Here is a 22372-nt window from a genome sequence, read left to right on the forward strand (position 1 = left end):
GTTTAAACCACTAAAATATATATTACGAAAGACGTGAAATAAAACTAGCGACCCTGATCCCACCCGGTTCACTCGTTCTTAATCAAAAGGTACTTTAAATACTCGATGGACTAAATGTACCTCAAATGTATTTTTACTATTATCCAATTGATTATACCCGATTCAATGTTACGTCACTCTAAAAATGGATACTAGTACATGAATATGTTATATATTTATTAATACCTGTACGAATCACGTGTCTTTTATATCTTTTGTAATACTATAGCACCAGGAGTTGAATGTTTGTAGTGTTAAAAAATCAAATTGAGGACAAATACAACAAAAATTCAGAGGATTGAAAATGATTCGATCTAAATGTTGGAAAGTAAAGAAAATGTTTGATGGCATACCCAAAGATGATGATTTAGAATTAGTGGATGAAATTCTGCCAGATCTTAAAGACGGAGGTGTGTATTTGATAACCTACAGCATTTACACATAAGTTACAATTGTTATTACAATAGTTGTAGATTTTTTTGTAAATTAACGTCTTTTTCATGTGGGAATTTTAACTTACTTAAGTTGTTTATATTCCCTACCTGTTTAAAGAGCTGTAAATTTAGCTTTTCATGAATTCACGATAACTTTCACAAAAAGTTAGTGAATAAACTCATCAATGACAATCGCATTTATTTTGTGTACGCTAGACGTGGGTATCGTCTTCAAAAGACTCAACGGTGACACTCAAATCAAAAACGAAAAAATAGGATAAATAGAGTTTGAAACTGAAGAGCAGTTTAGAGCAATCTTTATTAACAGCTGAGTTAGTCAATTCCTTTGGTTATAAAATCCTAAGTATTCGAAAAAAAACCGAAGTTTGCTTATTATGATTATTCACATCAGCACATAATTGCTGACTCCTGGGCTGGGGATACACTCATAGAAGAAAGCCCCACCAGCAGGTGCTTCGACCCGGTGGATGTAAATATATTCATCATAGATACCAGGAGTTAAATTTCGTATTACCGCCCGTATGAGAATATAAGGAGGATTCCGCTTAAAAATAGCAGGAACCCAGGCGGAATCCACCTAAAAATTAAGACTTACAGATGGAATTAAGGCGGACATGGAATATTGAAAAAAATCCGCCTGAAGTATCAAAGACCTTAGGCGAAATATTTACTACTTTTCTGTTGAGTTAACAGGATTTCTGTAGTAAAAGAAATATCATAGACGGAATACTGGACTTAGTATATTTGTTCAAGTTTCTTAGGAGGAAATTGGACTTAAAAGATTTTGTTCAAATTTATCAGGCGGGAATTGTACTTAGAAATTTTTTCTAACTTTTGAGGCAGAATTGTTCTTTTAATTTTTTTTTCAAATGAAAATGTATCATTACTGATGAGAGCGTGCATGGTGATTATTTGGGCCATAAAGCCAGTATTTGTACCCCCCTGAAATCCAGCATATATTTAAAGAGTCTTAAAGATGGCATATTAAATTCAATTAAATTTAAATTGTGATAGCATTGTTAGGTCATTTATAACTTTATGTTATGTTGTGCTATTTATATACATTTAAACATATAAAAAATGACTAAAATAAACTATTTTTGAATTTTCCAACATAGGAATTGCAGGTTAAAATTAATTTATTTTCAAGTACAATTAATTATTTATATAAGTGTATCTCTATTTAATAATCATGATAATACACAAATAGTATTTCCATGCAGTCTCTTTCTTATCAATTAGTGATAGAAATGTTATGTAGGTCCCCATCTGTTTTCCATTTGCCTCTGTTTAATGGACAGGAAATGATATGTACACACTCAAGAGTTGGGGCCTAATGAAGGAGAACACATTGCTTTGTACATTTCTCTTAAATTTCTACAGTCCAAAATATAAAAATAATTGATAAAAATTGGTGAATATTATTTATTTATTATTATATTTATCAAATATTTAAGATTTAGGTAATTCATAGTATGATTAGGGAAACATTTCAAGAAATCAATTTCAACTCCCAAAATAACCCCAACACTGGTCAGATTCAAAATTTGAACTTGCAGACATTACAAGAAAAGATGTCTTATTTATCTTGACCAAAATATGAATTTTACCATGGATGTAGAGTTGTGGACTAAAAAGAGCCAAAGTATTCTATTAACATTAAAAAGTGCAGATGTATTCTTCTGATGACATGACTATTGGATTTGTGAAGATTGATGTTTTCATATTTTGGATTGAATCTTCGGTAAGTACAAATTATGAATATAGTATTTCAACCTTTTTGAATATAATGAAACTGCTATTTCCTTCAAATAACTTGTGACATATATAAGTACCATGTAGGATCAAGAAAATACCTATATAAGACCATGCAATTTTTGCATATTGAATTACATCATGTACATAATTACTGTGGTATTGTGTTTGACACAAGACTTATATCTTTAAGACAATCTCTTTTATAAGATATTATTCAATAGTAGTTTTGGCAAAATTGGAGATCTGTAATAATTAAATATATGTATAAGACATCTATTCCGAAAAAGCAAAAAGTGTTATCTTTTAAAATTAGTACATATGTACTCAATTATCATGATTATGGGTCAAATTTAAGATTTTAAAAATGGCAAGACATACATTTTGTACATGTAAATGCAGGCCTATGATGTTAAAGTAAAATAAAAGACCATTACTACATGTACTAATCAAAGTAAAGAATAATCTATACACTTCATGCACAGAATATGTAATAATTATTTTGTTTAATTGTAATGAGACAATTTTTTTTATATTTCAGAACTGGTGAAACAAAAGAAAATTGTTTTCTGATAGGACTGCAGAATGGACACATTCAATCAGACTTGGAGTAAGTAGTTTTATATGAAAGAAATCCTTATGAATGCTTTTTAAGTAATTTTTGCACATATTGAACTTTCAAAACATTTAAAAAAAAAATCAAAAGTTGTAAAACCATCTGTTATAATTTTTTGATATAAACATGATATATATCTATGAAATTAGCAAATTGAAAACAGGGGTTACCGCCCTAAAGTCTTATTTTATTGACAAAATCCCCAAAACAGGTCATAGTAAATTCATTATAATTATCTGCCCTTGATTTTACAAGGATTTTTTTTCTAAAAATATAATTACTCTTTAAAACATGCTTAACATCTTATTTTTCATAGTTTAATCTCATCATTTCAAGTTTTAGATGTTTCTGTTGTATATTGAATGATGTATGGTAAAAATAGTAAATTCAAGTCAATATGTCAAAATGAAGGAAAACCCCACCTACTTAGACAGCTCACAATTTAATAGACATAGAGGAATTTGTCAAATGCATGGTAATTTTAATTTATGTCCTCTTTTTTTCAGGTTATGTTACTGTTTGGTGCACAAAACACAACAGATCCATGCAAGATGGTCATATTAATGATGTTGTTACAGAGCAAATCAGTTATGCATGAAATAAATTCAGGAACTTGTGATAATATTTTATATTCAAAGAACACTGAAGAAACCTTAAAAATATGACTTATAACTGAAAATGAAGAAATTGTGAAGAACTAAAAATGTCAAAATTATACATACTTGTATAGTAATTTGTAGTTGCTTAAATACATTCGATCAAGTTTGATAACAATTTTAGCATTTTATTGTATGAAGGCCTAGTTTTTCTTCGCAAGAAGGCATGGAAGTGGTAAAAACCTGAATCTTTGGAATGAAAAATTTCTTTCATTGAAGGCAGAATTTTTTCATATTCTTAAGGTGGAATTTTTTTCATATTCTAAGGCGGATTTTTTTCGAAGGTGGATATATTTTCCGTTTCATTAGGCGGATATATTTTCCGTCTCTTTAGGCGGATATATTTTCCGTCTCTTTAGGCAGATAGATTTTTGAGAAAAACATTTTTCTTTTTAATTAGACTGAAATTTTTCCTCCTAAGACAGGCGGATAAATTTGCATATTTCGGCTCTATTCCGCCTGGAACCCGCCTGGAATCCATGTAAGAAAGATTCTTCGTGTAAAAGAGGACTTTAAACGGATTCCCTCTAAAATATCCGTCTGGAATCCATGTAAAATACGCCTGGATTTTTTCGTACAGGCAGTCTCACATTCGTATACAAAAAAAAAAAACAGTGACATTTGAATGATAGTTTTTTAAATGATAAAATAAAGTACAAAGTTGAAGTGCACAGTAGACCAAACGTTCCGAAAGGTTTTGCCAAATACGGACAAATAAAGGCAGCAGTAATACACTGCTGTTCAAATTGTTTGATATAATTATTTGGGTTACAAACTAAAACCAATGGAAACACATCAACTATTAAAGAAAAACAACAGAACAACAAAAACACTAAAGTGCAAACGAAAAAACAACCGCCAACATACATAGAAACGAACAATAAGACAATAACTGCCATATTTCTGACCTGGTACAGGATGGCTTCCGCTTATATGGCAATGTGGTAAAATATCACTGAAATTACAAACTACGTGACAGGAATATAGTCCAAACAAACACAAGAACACTAATCACAGAGAAACGCATTATTGAATAATATAATAATTCATTACATATTACAATATGTAAACTGCTGAAGAACAACGAACAACTTCCATTAACAACATCACAGGAAACACAAAATTCAGTGTCGTATTTGTGTGATGTACGTATACATAATCTTGAATGGATACAATTAAGATAGTGTTTTCCTGGGGTAGACAATCCTTAGCATTTCGAAAAAATAAATAACAGTTAATTTCCAATTATGACCATGTCAATGATAATTCATGTCAACACAGCAATGTTGACTACTGGGTGATAACCTCTGACAGGAGAGGAAACCTCCTGCATCAGTAGCATTGACCCAGTTAACTCATCATAGATAGGATTAAAATTGTCGTCGCATTACATCCGTTTCGTCTACTCAATACTCAATAGTAGCTCAAATAAACTGAACTGTTTTAGCGATAAAATAGAGAATTTTTATAATTTATTGTTTTCGAGGATTTCTGTACAAAAAAATGTCAACAATTTGGTACTCGACTTGAAAGAAACTTAGTCCTGGTATCTATAATGAGTTTATTTACAATTGTCTGCGGTTTACAGTAGACACTATTCTTGTTTAAAGGTAAATGACCGACTGATTAAATATTAGGTCGTTTACCCCATAAACTTCAAGTTTAAACTGGAATTTATTTCTTATAGTTTTTTTAATTTTATCTCGGGTATTTTAAAATATATATAGTAAGTTTAAGTAAATAACGACCATGATCAGGAACATATTTGTTTTATTTATCAGAATATGATATGCTTGTCAGAAGTAAACCCATAAAGTTTTATTTGGAAACAGAACTGCATCGACATTAGTCGACAATATTCGAGCCTCGATGAGTCTTAGTACATGCCCAGTTATAAAAAAAAACATGTAAGCAACGATCTATAAATGTTATGCTTAATAAGCGCTATTTGGATTTATCTTCACTAGAAACCATCAAAATAGAATATGTGTAAGCATTGGATGTATAAGTGTAAAGACAAGAAGAAGAAAAAACCGACAACACAAAAACATGCAAGAGAACTAGAACACCTTATAATAAACTCAAATGGGAGATAATTAGAACAACAAATAGTAAACTGATATGCCACAGATCTTGAACAACCAATTATAAACTCATATGACAGATAAAGAAAAAACAACAATACTAAACTCATATTGCAAAGAAATAAACTTATACGTCGGAGAACTTAACAAATTTCTCATATGGGAGAGACCATTAAAAAAACTCAAATGAGAGGAAGTGGAATCGGATGCCATTACTGTGTAAAAAAGTAACTAGTTCAAGTTACTAAAACATATTGGCCATTTCATAGTTCATACAAGAATTCTTTTCTACTTAATGTATCACAAGTTATATTACTGATTTTCTTATTTACAAACATCAATTGATTACATGAGTATATTTTTCAGAAATGTTGATTGAGGCCCTATATCTAAGTGTAGATCCCTACATGAGGTATATTATTATAATTATGCATACAAATTAAAAACAAATATATGTTTTACAAGGAATTTGATTATAGATAACGCGAAATATTTGAAAGGTTTTACATAATAGCTTCGCAGATAATTGATTGTTTTGTTCAAGATTAAAAATGGTCTAAATTGAATTCTGAAGGGAGCTTACTGACTAGAGCTTTTATCTAAACATCGGATATGAAACAGTTAATTGAAATTTGAAACAATGCGAAATGAGAGCAACAACCAAGTTTTATCTAAAAATAGATTTATAGAACTAGTATTTATACCAAAATTATGTTGAAAAATTGGGATGATTACCAATGATTCAACTATGTACCAAAGGTCGAAAGTAAGGAGCCTGTTAGTCATTAGTTGTCTTTTGTTGGTGTATTTGTATGTGTTTCTCGTTTCTGATTTTTCATATAGATTAAACCGTTGATTTTCTAGATTAAATTGGTTTGAACTAGTCATTTTGGGGCACTTTATATCTTGCTGTTTGGTATAAGCCAAGGCTCCGTGTTGAAGACCGTACTTTGACCTATGATTATTTATTTTTTATATATTGTTCAAAAAGAATTAAAAACAAATTCCGACCTCGAATGTATATTTTAGAAGGGAAAGTCCATAACATATATTTGTATTCGACCATTGGTTTGTACTTAAAGCGTTTGAAAAGCGTCATATTAGAATAATACATATTAAAGTGAAATAAAATTACTTTTCTCGATATTTATTTTCATGTCTTTAAGAAGATTTTGTATGCACAATATAAGATCAAGATATGCATAATTAGGACCAACTGCCAAACCGACTGTCTATTTGAACTCAAAATCGAAAATATTCTGTGGATTTAGCTATTTGAAAACTTCAAATTGGTTGTTGTCCATTCGTTTGGTGTGTTTTATCATTTGATTTTGGCATTTGACTAGGGACTTTCCGTTTTAAATTTTCCTCAGAGTTCAGTATTTTTAATACTATAAGCGATCAATGGTGTTTTTTTTTTTAACAAAGTAGGATTATCAAACTTATCTAACTAGATAAAATCAACATTAAAACCAAGATGTTGACGTTCTATTTTTTATATAAATAGTCGACCAAGTTGTTCTAGTTTGACATTCTTATCCTGATGAAATCCTACCGTCATCTCGGAAGTATTGTTCATTTTTAGATTGTTTTGTATTATATATTATCCCCTTTTAATAATCAAGAATCATATTTTTTTTTATTAATATTGATAATTGTTTAATCATAACAATATTCTTATTTTTATTTATCAAGTCTTTTCATATTGAGATACAAATATACTTAACATGAATTGTCGATTTATCTCAATTCAACACCAATAACTGTTTAATCTTAGAATAGTTTTGACAGAATCTCACATTGGAGGTACCATGATTGGAGAACAAATTTCGAGGTAAGTTGCTGAAATTTGTAGAAAAACAACCAAGACAACTGCATATCAGTATGTGTCTCTTTTCTCTAAATTTTCTCTTCAAACTGCGACTTTATATTTGTTTTTATTCAAATCCTATTGCATGACGTCAAAATCTTGATGAAACTTGAATTTGGACAATGAGATAAATAATTTAAATTACAAAATAGAAACTGCGAGCTTTGTTTTATGAAAGGAAAATTGTATTTTATAAATTTCGAACTAAAACCATGTTCACCATGAACGCTCAAACCATAAATTTAAAAGCCAATGATGTATATAAGAATTTGAATACACGAGGGGCTGTATGATGAGACATAAATGAAAAGCACACTGGCATACAGTATGTTCATGATCTTTAAAATATGCTCCCTGGGTTTTACTTTAAATATGTTAAACTAAAACACAATATCTCCGTTTAAACTTCTACAATTAGGTTTTACAGAAAAAAATATCTACTATTGATTTAAAATGACAGTCATAAACGAGAATGGTCTGGTGTCTATTAAATGTAATGACAAATTTAAACTATATGTGTCATGTTATCTAAAGTCTAACAGGATGTTAATGTCTTTTAATAACATTAACGGTACCAATTTTCCTGCACCAGATGCGCAGTTCGACAATACATGTCTCTTCAGTGATGCTCGTGGCCAAAATATTTGAAATCCAAAGCTTATATAAAAGATAAAGAGCTATAACCCAAAAGGTAAAAAAAATAATAGCCAAATCCGTGAAAGGAATCAGAGCTTTGCATTAGGGAGATACATTCCTTAATTTATAATAATTTCTAACATTTTGTAACAGCAAATTTAATAACACAAAAAATCCGTATTGTCATGCCAGTACCGAAGTACTGGCTACTGGGCTGGTGATATCCTCGGGGACTAACAGTCCACCAGCACAGGTATCTACCCAGTGGTAGTAATAACATTAACGGTACCAATTTTCCTGCACCAGATGCGCATTTCGACAATACATGTCTCTTCAGTGATGCTCGTGGCAAAAATATTTGAAATCCAAAGCTTAAACTACAATTCATACGCAAAATTGATATTTTGAGATATACACCTACCTTGTTCATGACAATCCTAATTAGAATGTTTTAAGCAAGCAATACTTAATCCGTTTTCTATATTTTTGACTTCTATCAGAGTTGTTGACAGTAGGGATGAACACTATCCTGTTGGAACTTTTGTCAGAAACTTCGCAGGGTGGAGACATAAAACAATTATTAAGCACGAAAATACTCGTAGAATGCCAGATCTTGGTGATTTACCTTTATCAACTGCTCTTGGAGTTATGGGCATGCCTGGGTAAGAGTCAATTAGTGTTTATATGTGCTTAACTTTTGAAGAAATGGCATATCGAACCAGAGTTCATCTTAAACAATATTATCAATTTACAAGAATTCATAGTGTCCTTGTCAGGATAATGTCAAACACTTAATCTATATATAAATTAACAGTGACTACCAAATAGCAGCCATCAGACCCAGAATTCCTAAAGGAAAATACAAATAGCATGTAGACACTATAAGGAGACAAATATAAACGATGATGTTTATTTAAAACAAGCGCATTTATATTTGTCGATTTTAAAACTTTTTTTTTTTATCTTGTACGCAATATCCTCTTTTAATCTCAACCAAGGAAATAACAATATTGAGAAAAAAATACACTTACTCAATATTTTCTACATGATTAAAAGATTACAAAAAAAACCCACAAGAACACACATGAACAGGTGAAACGTTAGTTAATAATACCGTTAAACGATTGTGAGTAATACAACATTAGAGCAGCCTTGCAGTAACTGAAAAAAAATACAAAGTTCTCAATCTGTTGGTAGTCGAAACATGCTGATTACAATTTCAGTATTACCCAATGTGCTCTCCAATGTTCTGTACGACAACAAAGAAAAATTTACTATGAAAATATTTCAAATTCAACTTCATGAAATGAACAAGTATGCATTTGACAAAGTATACATTTGAACTTTTTATGTTAAGCTCTCGTTAAGAATTGAAGCATTTCAGGCGAATTAAAAAAATTTCAAGAACGAATACACATCAATTAAAAAAACAACACTAAGTAAATCATCAATCACTGAACCATGGATATTGTATATATCACAATCGTATGATTTTGATTCTTTTAAATTTCAGATTGACAGCTTATTTCGGTTTATTGGAAATATGTAAACCTAAAAAGGGAGAGGTAGTCGTAATAAATGGAGCAGCGGGTGCAATAGGAAGTGTGGTCGGACAGATTGCTAAGATTAAGGTATTTATTTAGGGGAACTTATAGTCATCAAAGGTACCAGGCGTATAATTTGATACGACAGACTCGAGTTTCGTCTACATAAGACTCATCAGTGACTCATTATTAAAGGTTGCACTTTGTAAATACAGCTGTTTCTCAAAATTCGCCTCTTTGGGGTGATCTTGAATATTCATAGAAAATTAAATTTGTTTACATACTGGTTCCCAGTTATGCTCTCTGTGTTCCATCTAACAGAGACATAACTTGGGAATGTTACAAGTAAATAAACATGTGCATATTGTTTACATTGAAATCTGTGGTAACCTTTCATTCGAGGTAGGGATAGTTAATAAAGTTAGTTTTAGTTTAAACTCTGAGAAGTTCAGAGCATATAAACGTTGAAAATATGCCGCACAGCCCTATATTTTGACCTTTGAAAAAAATTGTGGTGCCTATGAACTTTCAATTCTATGATAAGATTTTTTTTCAAAACTTCATAGTAAAAGTGGTACAGCTTTAGCCGTAAAAGGAGTTCCTATGGGAAATTGCATTGTCAATATTTACAGAAATGCAACCTATACGTGTTGTTTTATATTTTCTACATCACTGGGTCGATACCATTGCTGGTAGACTATCAGTCTCCGAGGGTATCATCAGCTCAGTAGTCAGTGCTACGGTACTGACATGATTAAACAAACTTTACTAAAATTGTCCGTTCATAAATTTTGAAATTATTATGAAACTAAGGTTTCAACTCCCTCAGGCAAAGTTGGCTTTAGATGAATTTGGCTATTTAGTTTAGGTATTTTTAACATATAGCTGTTCAACGATTTTCGGTACTTATACATCTTCGGATTTCAAATGTTTGGCTTTGAGCGTTCCTGATGAAGGTAAATCCAGAAAAGCGCTTCGGACGCAATAAATTATTAAACGTGTTGTATTATATTTTGTGATTCGGCGGACGCGCGTTTCGTCTACATAAAAGAGGGACGAAAGATACCAAAGGGCAGTCAAACTCATAAATCTAAAATAAACTGACTACGTCATGGCTAAAAATGAAAAACACAAACAGACAAACAATAGTACACATGACACAACATAGAAAACTAAAGAATAAACAAAAAACTAGGGGTGATCTCAGATCCTGATCCATATAAGACTCATCAGTGACGCGCAGATCAAAATAGTTAGAAAGCCAAACAAGTATAAATTGAAGAGCGTAAAGGACCTAAAATTCCAAAAACGCTGTGCCAAAAACGGCTATGGTTATCTATACCAAGGATTATAGATAGATTTATTCCCCAATAAAGAGTATTTTACTGTTTTATTAATATTTCTATATTATTTGCTATTTTTCTGCAATTTTTTGTTCCATGGTCTATTGCACTGGAAATTATCGTTCTATTGCACCTGTGTGCAGTCTATTGCACTGTCCTGTTATGACCTCTCATTCTGAAATCTGATTAGTTGAAAGGTTTTCATGTCGTCCAATCAAATTGTGTCTTGTAATACAGTTGTTACTTTCATGTGTTTTATTTCTAAGAATTTGTTAGAACTGACTCAGTATGTATTAGGTAATAAAACAGTTATTAGGTGTGTAACAGTGCAATAGATCAAAATACATTTCCCTCGGTATGAAGATCAGCTCTTTGTTCTATTGCCCTCAGCAATTGGCTTCGGGCAAATGAACAATGAGCTGATCTTCATACTGAGGGAAATATATTCTGATCTATTGCATAGTTACATATTAAATAACTGTATAATGTTAACCTCAAAGAGGAGAATTAGTCGTAATAAATTGAGCAGCTAGTGCTAAAAAGTAAAATAAAAAAAATACTGAACTTAGAGGAAAATCAATTCGGAAAGTCCATAATCACATGGCAAAATCAAATAACAAAACGCATCAAAAACGAATGGACAAGAACTGTCATATTCCTGACTTGATACAGGCATTTTCAAATTATTTTAATCGGACAGACTGCTAAGATTAATGTATTTATGCGGGAGTACTTTTAAAGAGCTGTAAACCAATCAAAATGTACATAAAAGTTTAGTATAACAAACTTGTAAAACAAATGTATAAGCATCTCATAAAACATTAAAATCGTTTTGTTTACATCCGTGTATAAACAATTTTGCATTATAAAAAACGTTTCGGTTGAAATAGGATAAAATATATTCGTAATAATTTTTGTCCGTAACATTTCGTTGCTTTAAAGCTTTTTGTAGCACAATATGTTAAAGGATTGATTTGGTTTTTAAAGTATCATTATGATCGTCTGTTGCAAAACAATAACAACTTTATATTTGAGTTAATATTTTTCAATGATGATAAATAATTCTAACTATATAGGGCTGTAAAGTTATTGGCTTCGCTGGAGATGATGAGAAATGTAAATGGATGAAAGATTTAGGATTTGATTTTGCTTATAACTACAAAAAGGTGATTTTAGACGATGTTCTGAAGAAATCAGCTCCAGATGGCATTGATTGTTTCTTTGATAATGTGAGCAAATTTACAAGTATGCGAATGAAAATAACATATGAGAAAATTATATTATATACAAAACAAGGGTCGATCGATCGAAATGAAATTATATTGATACTGATATGAATTCAAAATAACATCAATGTGATTAAGAGTTTATAATTGTCAAATTTCATTTTTGATCGGTTTCATACCATCTGATATAGCATTTAGTGTTAACGTACCTAAGTTAGTACGAAATGCATTCATATGAAGTGTTGATCTGGCAGACATCTCAAAGATTTATCAATTTGTCTAAATAATTGTGTAAGTCGGGTAATACGGACATGATGAAACAACATATCTTCAACACCTATGGCTACATATCAGTTAGATTTTTTGTAGACGAATTAATGTATGTATATGATTGTATCGGAGTAATATAATTATAATTTCTAAAAAAAAATCTACTAGTAATTTATTAATTTTTCTCAAATCTTGACAGGTTGGTGGTGACTTTTCTGTTACCGTCCTTCAACATATGAATTCATTAGGTCGAGTTTCAATATGTGGAATCATTTCATTATACAACACCAATCAAGTACATTCAAGACCCAATGAACAACCAAAAGGTAAAAAAAATAAAATAATCAGAAAACGACACAATTCAAATAACAATGATTTCAATACATTTAAATGCTTTATACATTTTAAATTTGCCTTATTAAACATCGGAATCAGATTAGTCCTTTCGAGACAAAACTCATTAATACAACAACAAACTGACATCGCAAAGAAAAACAACAATATACACCACACAACATAGAAAATCTAAAACTGAGCAACACGCACCCCTCAATAAACCGGATGAATCTCGAGTGTTCGAAAAGAGGGATGAAAGATACCAAAGGGACAGTCAAACTCATAAATCTAAAACAAACTGACAACGCCATAGCTTAAAATGAAAAGACAAACAAACAACAGCACACATGACACAACATAGAAAACTAAAGAATAAACAACACGAGCCCCACCAAAAAACTAGGGGTGATCTCAGGTGACCCTGCACCACATGTAGTCCTGTCGTGTGGCTCGTGTAAGTACACACCCGATTATAAGTCGTTTTCGATTGAAAAAAAAAATCAATAAAGAGGACGGGATTGTGGCTACGATCATTACTGCTGATAATATTTGTCATTCGGTTTAATCAGAGTCTGGTTTGTTTTCATTTGTTTTCAAGTATTGAAATGCATCATTTGATTATAACTGTTTATGCTGAAGACCATTTAATGTTTATTTGCATATATATTCAGATCTTTACCCAATTCCTAGCACTGTGATGGATTCAAAGCAACTCATTATAAATACATATGATGTTAATAAAAAGTGGTCAGATGAGCAATGGAAAGAGGGAGAAAAACAAATTGCAGAATGGATTAGAGAGGTAAATGAGAAATAGTAAAGGTTTCATATCGCCCGTTCTTACTCCTGAAAAATATACCTCAGAGACTGTATGAGAAAAAGCATGGACATTTGGTATGATTATTTGTCGTCTTATTTTTTCAGACATCCTATACTGTAAATTGATTTTACCATTGTTACGGGACTTATGGACAACTTTAGGATATCTTGTGAACGCATCTGATGCCGTTTGATTGAAAGCTCTCATATTTTAAAAAATAGTTTTGAATCATTTGAAGTACTCCATTTTGCAGGATTGATTGTCGACAGATGTTTTTGACGAAGTTATACTGTCATTTTTGTTTCAGCGATGACGCCTTGTGAACGTAAATCCTCTGACATTATTTGATAGCAAGCTCCCATACTTTATAATGTTGGTCTTCGTGTGCAGTTCACCAAGTATTGGTTTCGTGTTGCTCATTTTTCTGTTTTCGATCTTGTGTTTTTTTTTCTTCTGTTGCTTGCCATTATATGTTAGTGACCATAAGCTGTCACCTTGATTTTACCATGTCTATATAGGAGTTATAGACCTTACACCGATTTTCTCCATTCGATCAAACCATGTTAAAATAGTAGGAAATTAGCTGTCAGATTATAATTTATTAGAAACCTTGTTCATTGATCAATAAATCCTTATCAAAAAATGAAATTATTCATTAACTATTAAGTACGCTTTTAATTTCACACAGCTTTAATCTTATATGAATTGTATTAAATATATCTTTACATCCATATGTGTTTAATGTAAAAATTACACTGTAGTGTAATGAAATAAACAATAAGCTCATGATTTGTTATTATTTGGAATCGGCAAGTTATCACCGTTGTGACGTTTGTTTTCTCCTATATTTGAGTGTGAATTCACATTACTATAAGACGTGTCACGGTACTTTTCTATCCCAAATTCATGTATTTGGTTTTAATGTTATATTGGTTATTCTCATCGGATTTTGTCTAATGCTTAGTCCGTTGCTGTGTGTGTTACATTTGAATGTTGTGTCGTTGCTCTCCTCTAATATTTAATGCGTTTCCCTCGGTTTTAGTTTGTTACCCCGATTTTGTTTTTTGTCCATGGATTTATGAGTTTTGAACAGCGGTATACTACTGTTGCCTTTTTTTTATCACTACCGGACCGGAATCTCTGCTGGGGGACAATCTGTCCCCGAGGATTCTACCAGTCCTGTAGCCTAACAGCATGAAAACTAGCAGAACAAAAAATATTATACTGGATGACACGCCGCCCAGGATAAAAAGGTGTCAATCGGCTGTTGTCAAGGACACAACAACACCGATTTTATCAGGTGTCCCCAGGATCATCCTAAATGATATTATGAAAATGACACATGTGCAGTCTTCTGAATCCTCATTGTACTATAAAAATTCAGACAAGTTTGAATATATTCGGCCCTGTACTGTTCAACTTTCAGATATTTTAAATTTCAATGACAACCATCAATATTGCTCTATTTCCAAATGTAACCGTAAAAATTGTAAAACCTGTGATATACTAATAACTGATACCCACTTTCAAAGTAATTCAACCACCAAAATTTACAATACACATAGTCATGAGGATTTGAATTGCACCGCTTCCAATATTGTGTACGGTATTGAATGTACTCTTTGTGGATTGATCTACGTCGGGGAAACTCGACAAAGACTCAATTTTAGAATGAATGATCATCGATATAATGTAAATGATCCTAACAACAACAAATTTCTCTATAAACATTTCAATCAGCCTGACCATTCTATTGTTTCAATGAAATTCCGGATTATAGAGAAAATATATTATCCAACTAATGACCCCATATTGAGTACACCATATCGTTTACAAAGAGATTGGATTAGAGAGTTTGGAACAGCCATTCCCTATGGATGCAATGACAAAATTGATGGTGTAGGTATTTTGTCTAGTCCCAGGTGTAGTACCGTCAATACATTACAATTGTTTAATACTTCTGCTCGACGAAATAGAAGTCATGGAAACAGAAAATATATACAACCTGCTGTACACACCGTGACAATTGATAGTCTGTTAACGTCTGTTCAAAAACCTTCATTATAATCAGAACTAAATTATACTCCATTCCATTGTCAAAACTTTCTTTACTATTTCAAGAAGCCCAACACACTTCCGTTACTGATTCTCGTTCTGTTTTGTATAGACTAGTTGCAATAATCATGGACATTGCTAACCATAGACTATTCAAACCTGTATCGACTACATCCAATAATGAGGAACAACGTTATTTTTTTAAGGTAGAATTCGTCAATAAAGGTTGAGATGCTGTAAATATTAGCAATATTTTCCATCAAAAATCTGTACAAAAAACCAAACCTGATTACTTCAAAAATAAAGCTACACCTGTTATTTCTTATACTTACACAAAGTCTATTGCATCCAAGATTTTCAACCACAAGAGAGTTTTGGAGGCATTCAACCTCAAAGATACGAAATCCAAGCCTCCGGATTGCTCATGTGCATCGTCACAATACAATTATAGTACAGCTGGTCATGTTATTAATGGTGACCTTGGCATCGTTACCAATGAACAACTTAGAGAGTTGTTAGCCAAGGGACCAAAATATAGAATCCCCCAGCCAATCAACTGGAAAAAGAATTTCAAGTTACTGATGGATGCAGTTGAGGACTATGCAAGAAAATGGGTAAAGCGCGAACCAGACGAACCAGAACTGGACACTCTGTCTGAAATGACCAAAGCTATCAGATCATGCATTCAGAGGCGAATACAAAAACTACGATGTAATATGAGTACAAGAGTTACTAACCCTTTCAAGAATCCGGATGTTGTGGATGCTTTATTCTCTTTGCATGACAAATATGTCGTTGTTCCAGCAGATAAAGCTTCCAATAATATGTAAAAAACATTATTTGCAATGTCTCACAACAGAGCTTGGAATAAATAATACTACTGGTAACCCTACATATTCTTTAGCATCATTTACCAAGGACGAAATTTTACAAAATCATAAATCTGTCCTTCTTTCTTTTGGTATCAACATCAAAGAAAACGAAGAAAATTTACCTTCCTTATACTGGATACCTAAATTACACAAAACTCCATATAAAGAACGATACATAGCTGGTTCTTCAAAATGTTCGACTAAACATCTTTCTAAAGTACTGACTACTATTCTTTCTACAGTTAAAGATAGGCTTCAAAAATATTGTGATGAGATATATTCTACCAGTGGTGTTAAGCAGATGTGGATTCTCAAAAATTCGAAAGATCTACTGCTTAATCTTCGATCACAATCTTTGCAATTTTGCAGCAACATAAAGACTTTTGATTTTTCTACGCTATACACTACTATTCCCCATGCTCAGTTGAAATATCGACTTCACCATCTCATAAAACAGAGCTTTTTCTATAAAAATGGGAATCGTAGATACAAATTTCTGGTTTTGGGTTACACTAATTCATATTTTGTCAAGAATCACACTGAATCTTCCAGAAAATATACTGAAGATGATATTATCAGAATGCTGGACTTTTTGATCGACAATATATTTGTTGAGTTTGGAGGATTTATATTTCAACAGACAGTCGGTATTCCAATGGGTACCAATTGTGCACCCCTACTGGCCGATTTGTTTTTTTACTCGTATGAAGCAGAATTCATTCAGAACCTTCTAAAGGACAAAAGGAAAAAGCACCTTGCGAAATTCTTTTATTTTACTTTCCGATATATTGATGATGTTCTATCATTGAATAACCCATATTTCAGCCAATACTTACATCTCATATATCCCAGCGAACTTGAAATTAAGGATACTACTGATACTAGAAAGACCGCTTCATACCTTGATCTTTTCCTCAATATTGACGCAGATGGACGACTTCACCCGAAAATCTATGATAAACGGGACAATTTCAACTTCCCAATTATCAATTTCCCATTTCTCAGCAGTAACATACCCTCTGCCTCTTCGTATGGTGTTTACATATCACAATTGATACGTTATTCTCGTCCATGTTCACACTATATGGACTTCATATACAGAAGTGTGCTCCTTACACAGAAACTGCTTCAACAAAGTTATGAGGAGGACAGATTAAAATTGACACTCCGTAAATTTTATGGACACCATCACGAATTAGTTGATCCATTTGATGTGTCTTTGACCAAACTAGCTAAGGACATATTTACCACATGGTAGATTGTGGTTTGTCATTACGTCGTCTAATCTTTTAATTACCGAACGTGACTTATTCCCGATTGTGACTGTTTTGCTGAGTGTGAATTCGCATTACTATAAGACGTGTTACGGTACTTATCTATCCCAAATTCATGTATTTAGTTTGATGTTATATTTGTAATTTTCATCGGATTTTGTCAAATTGGTTGACGTCTTTTCTATTAAATCCATGTGTTATGGTAAAGAAAATTAATCACCGCCTTCATTTACTAGTTTTGATTTTGTTCAACGTAATCTGTACGATTTTTATGTTTGAAGTTAGATTCAAAACAAACCGGACATACATATAATATAGTTAATTGCTATTAATTAGTATTGCAATGTGCATTGTGTTTAAATGTAATATCAATATTTAGTTCTATTATAATCTTAAATCAATCCTATTTCTATCTTATTTTTTATATATAGTTTTTCAAATATGACGTCATTTTTGTGCTGTTTCAGAAATTCAAATGTCTGCGTGACGTAATATTGTGCCTTTTCACCACTTCGTATGTGACGTCATTGTTATCACTTTTTGCGTTCAGGCCTGGACTGAGTCGGGTGTGTCTATTTTCTGTGTTGGTCTTCAATGTATTATGTATTCGGGTTTTGTTTTCTGTAATTAGTTAAGACGTCAGTTTTATCATGTAAATGTTTTATATTCATTTAATAAAATTTACTGTTTGCAATAGCATAAATTGTTCTATATAATAAGAATGTTCTTATTACAAGCAGAAAACCCTAGCCGTATTTGGCTCAACCTTTTTCAACTTTTGATTCTCAGAGCTGTACAACTTTGTACCCCCTTTTTTTTTTGACTTTCGAACTTTTATATCTGGGCGTCACTGGTAAGTCTTGTGTGGACGAGGCGCGTTTTTGACATATTGAATTTTAAACCTGATGCCTTTTGTTATCTATTATTCATGTGTTTCTTTGCCTAATACGTTCTATTTATTTGTATTGTAGTCCTGTATTATTATGTTGTCATTTTAATGTTATATTTAACAATGCCATCAAAGTGCGAGGTTTGGCATGCCACAAAACCAGGTTCAACCCACCATTTTTTCTTTAAAAATGTCCTGTACTAAGTCAGGAAAATGGCCATTGTTATATCATAGTTCGTTTCTGTGTGTATAACATTTTTACATTGTGTTTCCGTTGTGACGTTTGTTTTCTCCTATATTTGAGTGTGAATTCACATTACTATAAGACGTGTCACGGTACTTTTCTATCCCAAATTCATGTATTTGGTTTTGATGTTATATTGGTTATTCTCATCGGATTTTGTCTAATGCTTAGTCCGTTGCTGTGTGTGTTACATTTTAATGTTGTGTCGTTGTTCTCCTCTAATATTTAATGCGTTTCCCTCAGTTTTAGTTTGTTACCCCGATTTTGTTTTTTGTTTTTTGTCCATAGATTTATGAGTTTTGAACAGCGGTATACTACTGTTGCCTTTATTTATACGTTTTCTTTTTAAGGGAAAAATTAGATATAGAGAAACTATAACAGATGGGATAGAGAACATGTACACTGCATTCCAGGGACTTTTCGTAGGATCAAACATTGGAAAAGCTCTAGTAAAATGTTGAAAAAATATAAAAAGCACTATTATCTTTAGACGGTGTTTTACACTCCAAAAATGTATTAATATTATCATGTATATTGGCTTTATTAATGTCGTATTGACATTGTTTTGTTTATGTATATATACTCTAATTATATATGTTTGTTTTAATTTTATATTCCAAAGTGTCTATAGGTGTCTATCTTTATACACATTTAAGGAATGGAAACTAACGAAACAAAACAATTATTTTAATAATAAAGCTGTTATGAATTTTGTTTAAACTAAAGGGATTTGATATACACGAAGTTTAAAAAACATATAACATTCTTTAATTTTCTACAAAAGGAAAAACCTATACCAAGTTAGAAATATGACCGTTGTTTTCCAATCGTGTGATGTTTGAGCCTTTGATTTTGCCATTTGATAAAGCACTGTAAATTTTGAATTATTCTTTGAAATTGGTATTTTTGCAATTTTACATTTTAATATATTTCACATTTCTTTAAGCATCTTTGTATGCATGCTTTTTTAAATGTACTAATCATCGTCCATAGTCTCAGCTGTTTATACTGAGCACAAGGAGAAAACTCTATTGAATCTAGTATCCACCATGAGTCATTGTAGCTGCTCAGATAAATTATATAATACATACGCTTCAACCACAATGCAAAACTTTAATTTTTCTAATTTTTTGAAACATTTCTAATAGAACAGTTTCTCAAACTCTCGTGGTAACGTACTGTAGCAGTTCAACTGGTTAACAACTTTGTGCAAAAATCAGTCATATTTGTACTCATTGACTCATAGTTTGAATTTGAATAAAATATAAATGATAACAGTTTAGTAAGACTGAAAATTGCGTAGAAGTGCGTAAAACATTTAAGTGCAAACATATGATCTGTAAAGTCTTTAATATATGAAAAGTGCTCTTTCCCAAAATTTTAAACGTTCTTATAATTACAACTCTTTTTGTGAAGACAAATTGCATGCAGATTTTACATACTTACATAATTTGTTATTAAGATACTTGCTGGATGTTTATAGTATATGCAGTAGAAAGTTTGTGAATATTAGGCCAAGAACAATAAAACTCTGTAAAACAGTGTTCGAACAGATCTATATACTGAACAATCAAGAATAAAATGGTATTCATTTTCGAAAAACTCACATTCATAAAATGAACTCGTCTATTGCCTAGGTCTGAAATTATTGAACAGTTGAGTGTAGAAATAAATGCAAGTGACATGTTGTTTAGATATACACATACCAAATATGATTGGAAATTTTTCTAAAACCATTCATATGGTAAACGTCCATCAAAGTTCTACAAAGACATTCTCGGGGCGAATACAAGTAATGTAATTTAGCTGGTATAAAAGATCTACATTGCATATCGCCATTATTTGTTCTATTCTTATTTCTTGAAATATGGACATAAATAAATGCAATAAGACATCTTGGTCTTCGAGTATTGATGTTGATATGAAAAGATTTGACATTGAAAAGATAAAAAATATTTTTATTAGTAGATATAGAATTTAGTTGAAAAATACTATAGACGATAAAGCAAATGTTTAAAAAAGGAAAATTGCGTTCTTTATTTAAGATTTAAAACCATTTTCAAAAGTGAAACAGATTTATGTCAAGTAAATAAATTTCCGTATATTTAAGAAAAAAAGCTTAATTCAATTTAGATCAGTGCTCATCAGTAAGCTATTAAGAAAGGTCTATATAAAAGTCGATAAAGATAAATAAAGGTAACCGCTGTTCAAAATTCACAAATCGATAGAGAAAAACAAATCCGGGTCACAAACCAAAACTGAGGGAAGCGTATCAAATATAAGAGAACTACGACACAACAGAAACACAACATTAAAATGTAACACACACAGAAACGAACTATAATATAACAATGGCCATTTTCTTGACTTGGTACAGGGCTTTTTTAAGAAAAAAAAATGGTGGGTTGAACCTGGTTTTGTGGCATGCCAAATATCCCGCTTTAATGACAATGTTAATTATAACATTAAAATGACAACATAACATGACAGGACTACAATACAAATAAATGGGAGAAAATATAGGACAGAGAAGCAAACAAATAATAGCAAAAAAAAAGGTACCAGGTTAAAAATTTAATACGCCAGACGTGCGTTACGTCCACACCTCCCCTCCCTAACAAAAGATTTGCTGAATAATAAAGGCAACATTAGTGTGCCACTGTTCGAAATTCATGAAAGATATAGTGGACAATGCAAAATGTGCAGGCTGAAAACGAGTTTCATTTTTTAAATGGGATACATTGCATACAAAAAGATAAGGACTTTGTTTCTAAATGAAGCATGCATTGGATATTAAAACTTAACTCATATTTCAAAGTAAAAGTTTATTTGTTTATGTCCAGTGATCTGAAAATTTTAATATGCCAGTTTAAAGATATATTTGAACGTATTATGAAATAAGAGAAAATTTGCATTCCAGAAACTAAATATACATGGAGTAGTGATGTAGTTTATAATTCACATATTAGGGTTTACATTCTATTTGATTTATTTTTAAACACCATCTGGTATGATGTATAGTTATCTATTTAATAATTTTTAAACTAATATATCTAAATAAAGGCAACAGTAGTATACCGCTGTTATTATATAATTAATATTACATATAAGAAGAAATATGTATATGATCACAAGCCTTATCTTAATTGGATTGAATAAATATTCTTATTTTTCTTATTATTATTCATAAGTCGAAAAACAAATCGTCAACTCCATTGCAAAGAAAAAAGAAAAAGTTCAAAAGCCACACACAATTACACAAAACACAACATATATAGAAAACTAAAGACTTAGCATCACGAGCCGCACCGAGACCGTTGGTAATCCCAGGTTCTCAGAAGGGTAACTAGATCACTGTAAATGTTGATCCTTAAACACGAGTAGTTTT

At 31.5% G+C, this 22372-nt stretch overlaps 1 protein-coding gene and 1 long non-coding RNA gene across 4 annotated transcripts; both read left to right on the plus strand.

The window, feature by feature from the left end:
* Positions 1-212: 212 nt before the first annotated feature.
* Positions 213-22157, plus strand: LOC143048135 (prostaglandin reductase 1-like). Of its 3 annotated transcripts, none has more exons than XM_076221626.1 (9): positions 214-449; positions 5972-6017; positions 7383-7439; positions 8612-8773; positions 9625-9742; positions 12075-12227; positions 12694-12820; positions 13502-13632; positions 18319-18549. In XM_076221626.1, the coding sequence occupies exons 1-9, from the start codon at positions 344-346 to the stop codon at positions 18484-18486; spliced, it is 1068 nt and encodes a 355-aa protein (XP_076077741.1). In that variant the 5' UTR covers positions 214-343; the 3' UTR covers positions 18487-18549. The 3 variants fall into 3 exon arrangements, with proteins under 3 accessions (XP_076077744.1, XP_076077741.1, XP_076077742.1); XM_076221627.1 differs by lacking the exon at positions 18319-18549 and adding an exon at positions 19335-22157 and having other exon boundaries at positions 217-449; XM_076221629.1 differs by lacking the exon at positions 8612-8773 and having other exon boundaries at positions 213-449; positions 18319-18558.
* On the plus strand, positions 458-5959 carry LOC143048136 (uncharacterized). Its single transcript, XR_012969747.1, has 3 exons — positions 458-2238; positions 2791-2859; positions 3372-5959. It is a non-coding gene; the product is annotated as an uncharacterized LOC143048136 (long non-coding RNA).
* Positions 22158-22372: the final 215 nt, after the last annotated feature.

The sequence above is a fragment of the Mytilus galloprovincialis genome, chromosome 10, assembly GCF_965363235.1.
Source record: "Mytilus galloprovincialis chromosome 10, xbMytGall1.hap1.1, whole genome shotgun sequence".
Lineage (NCBI taxonomy): Eukaryota > Metazoa > Mollusca > Bivalvia > Mytilida > Mytilidae > Mytilus > Mytilus galloprovincialis.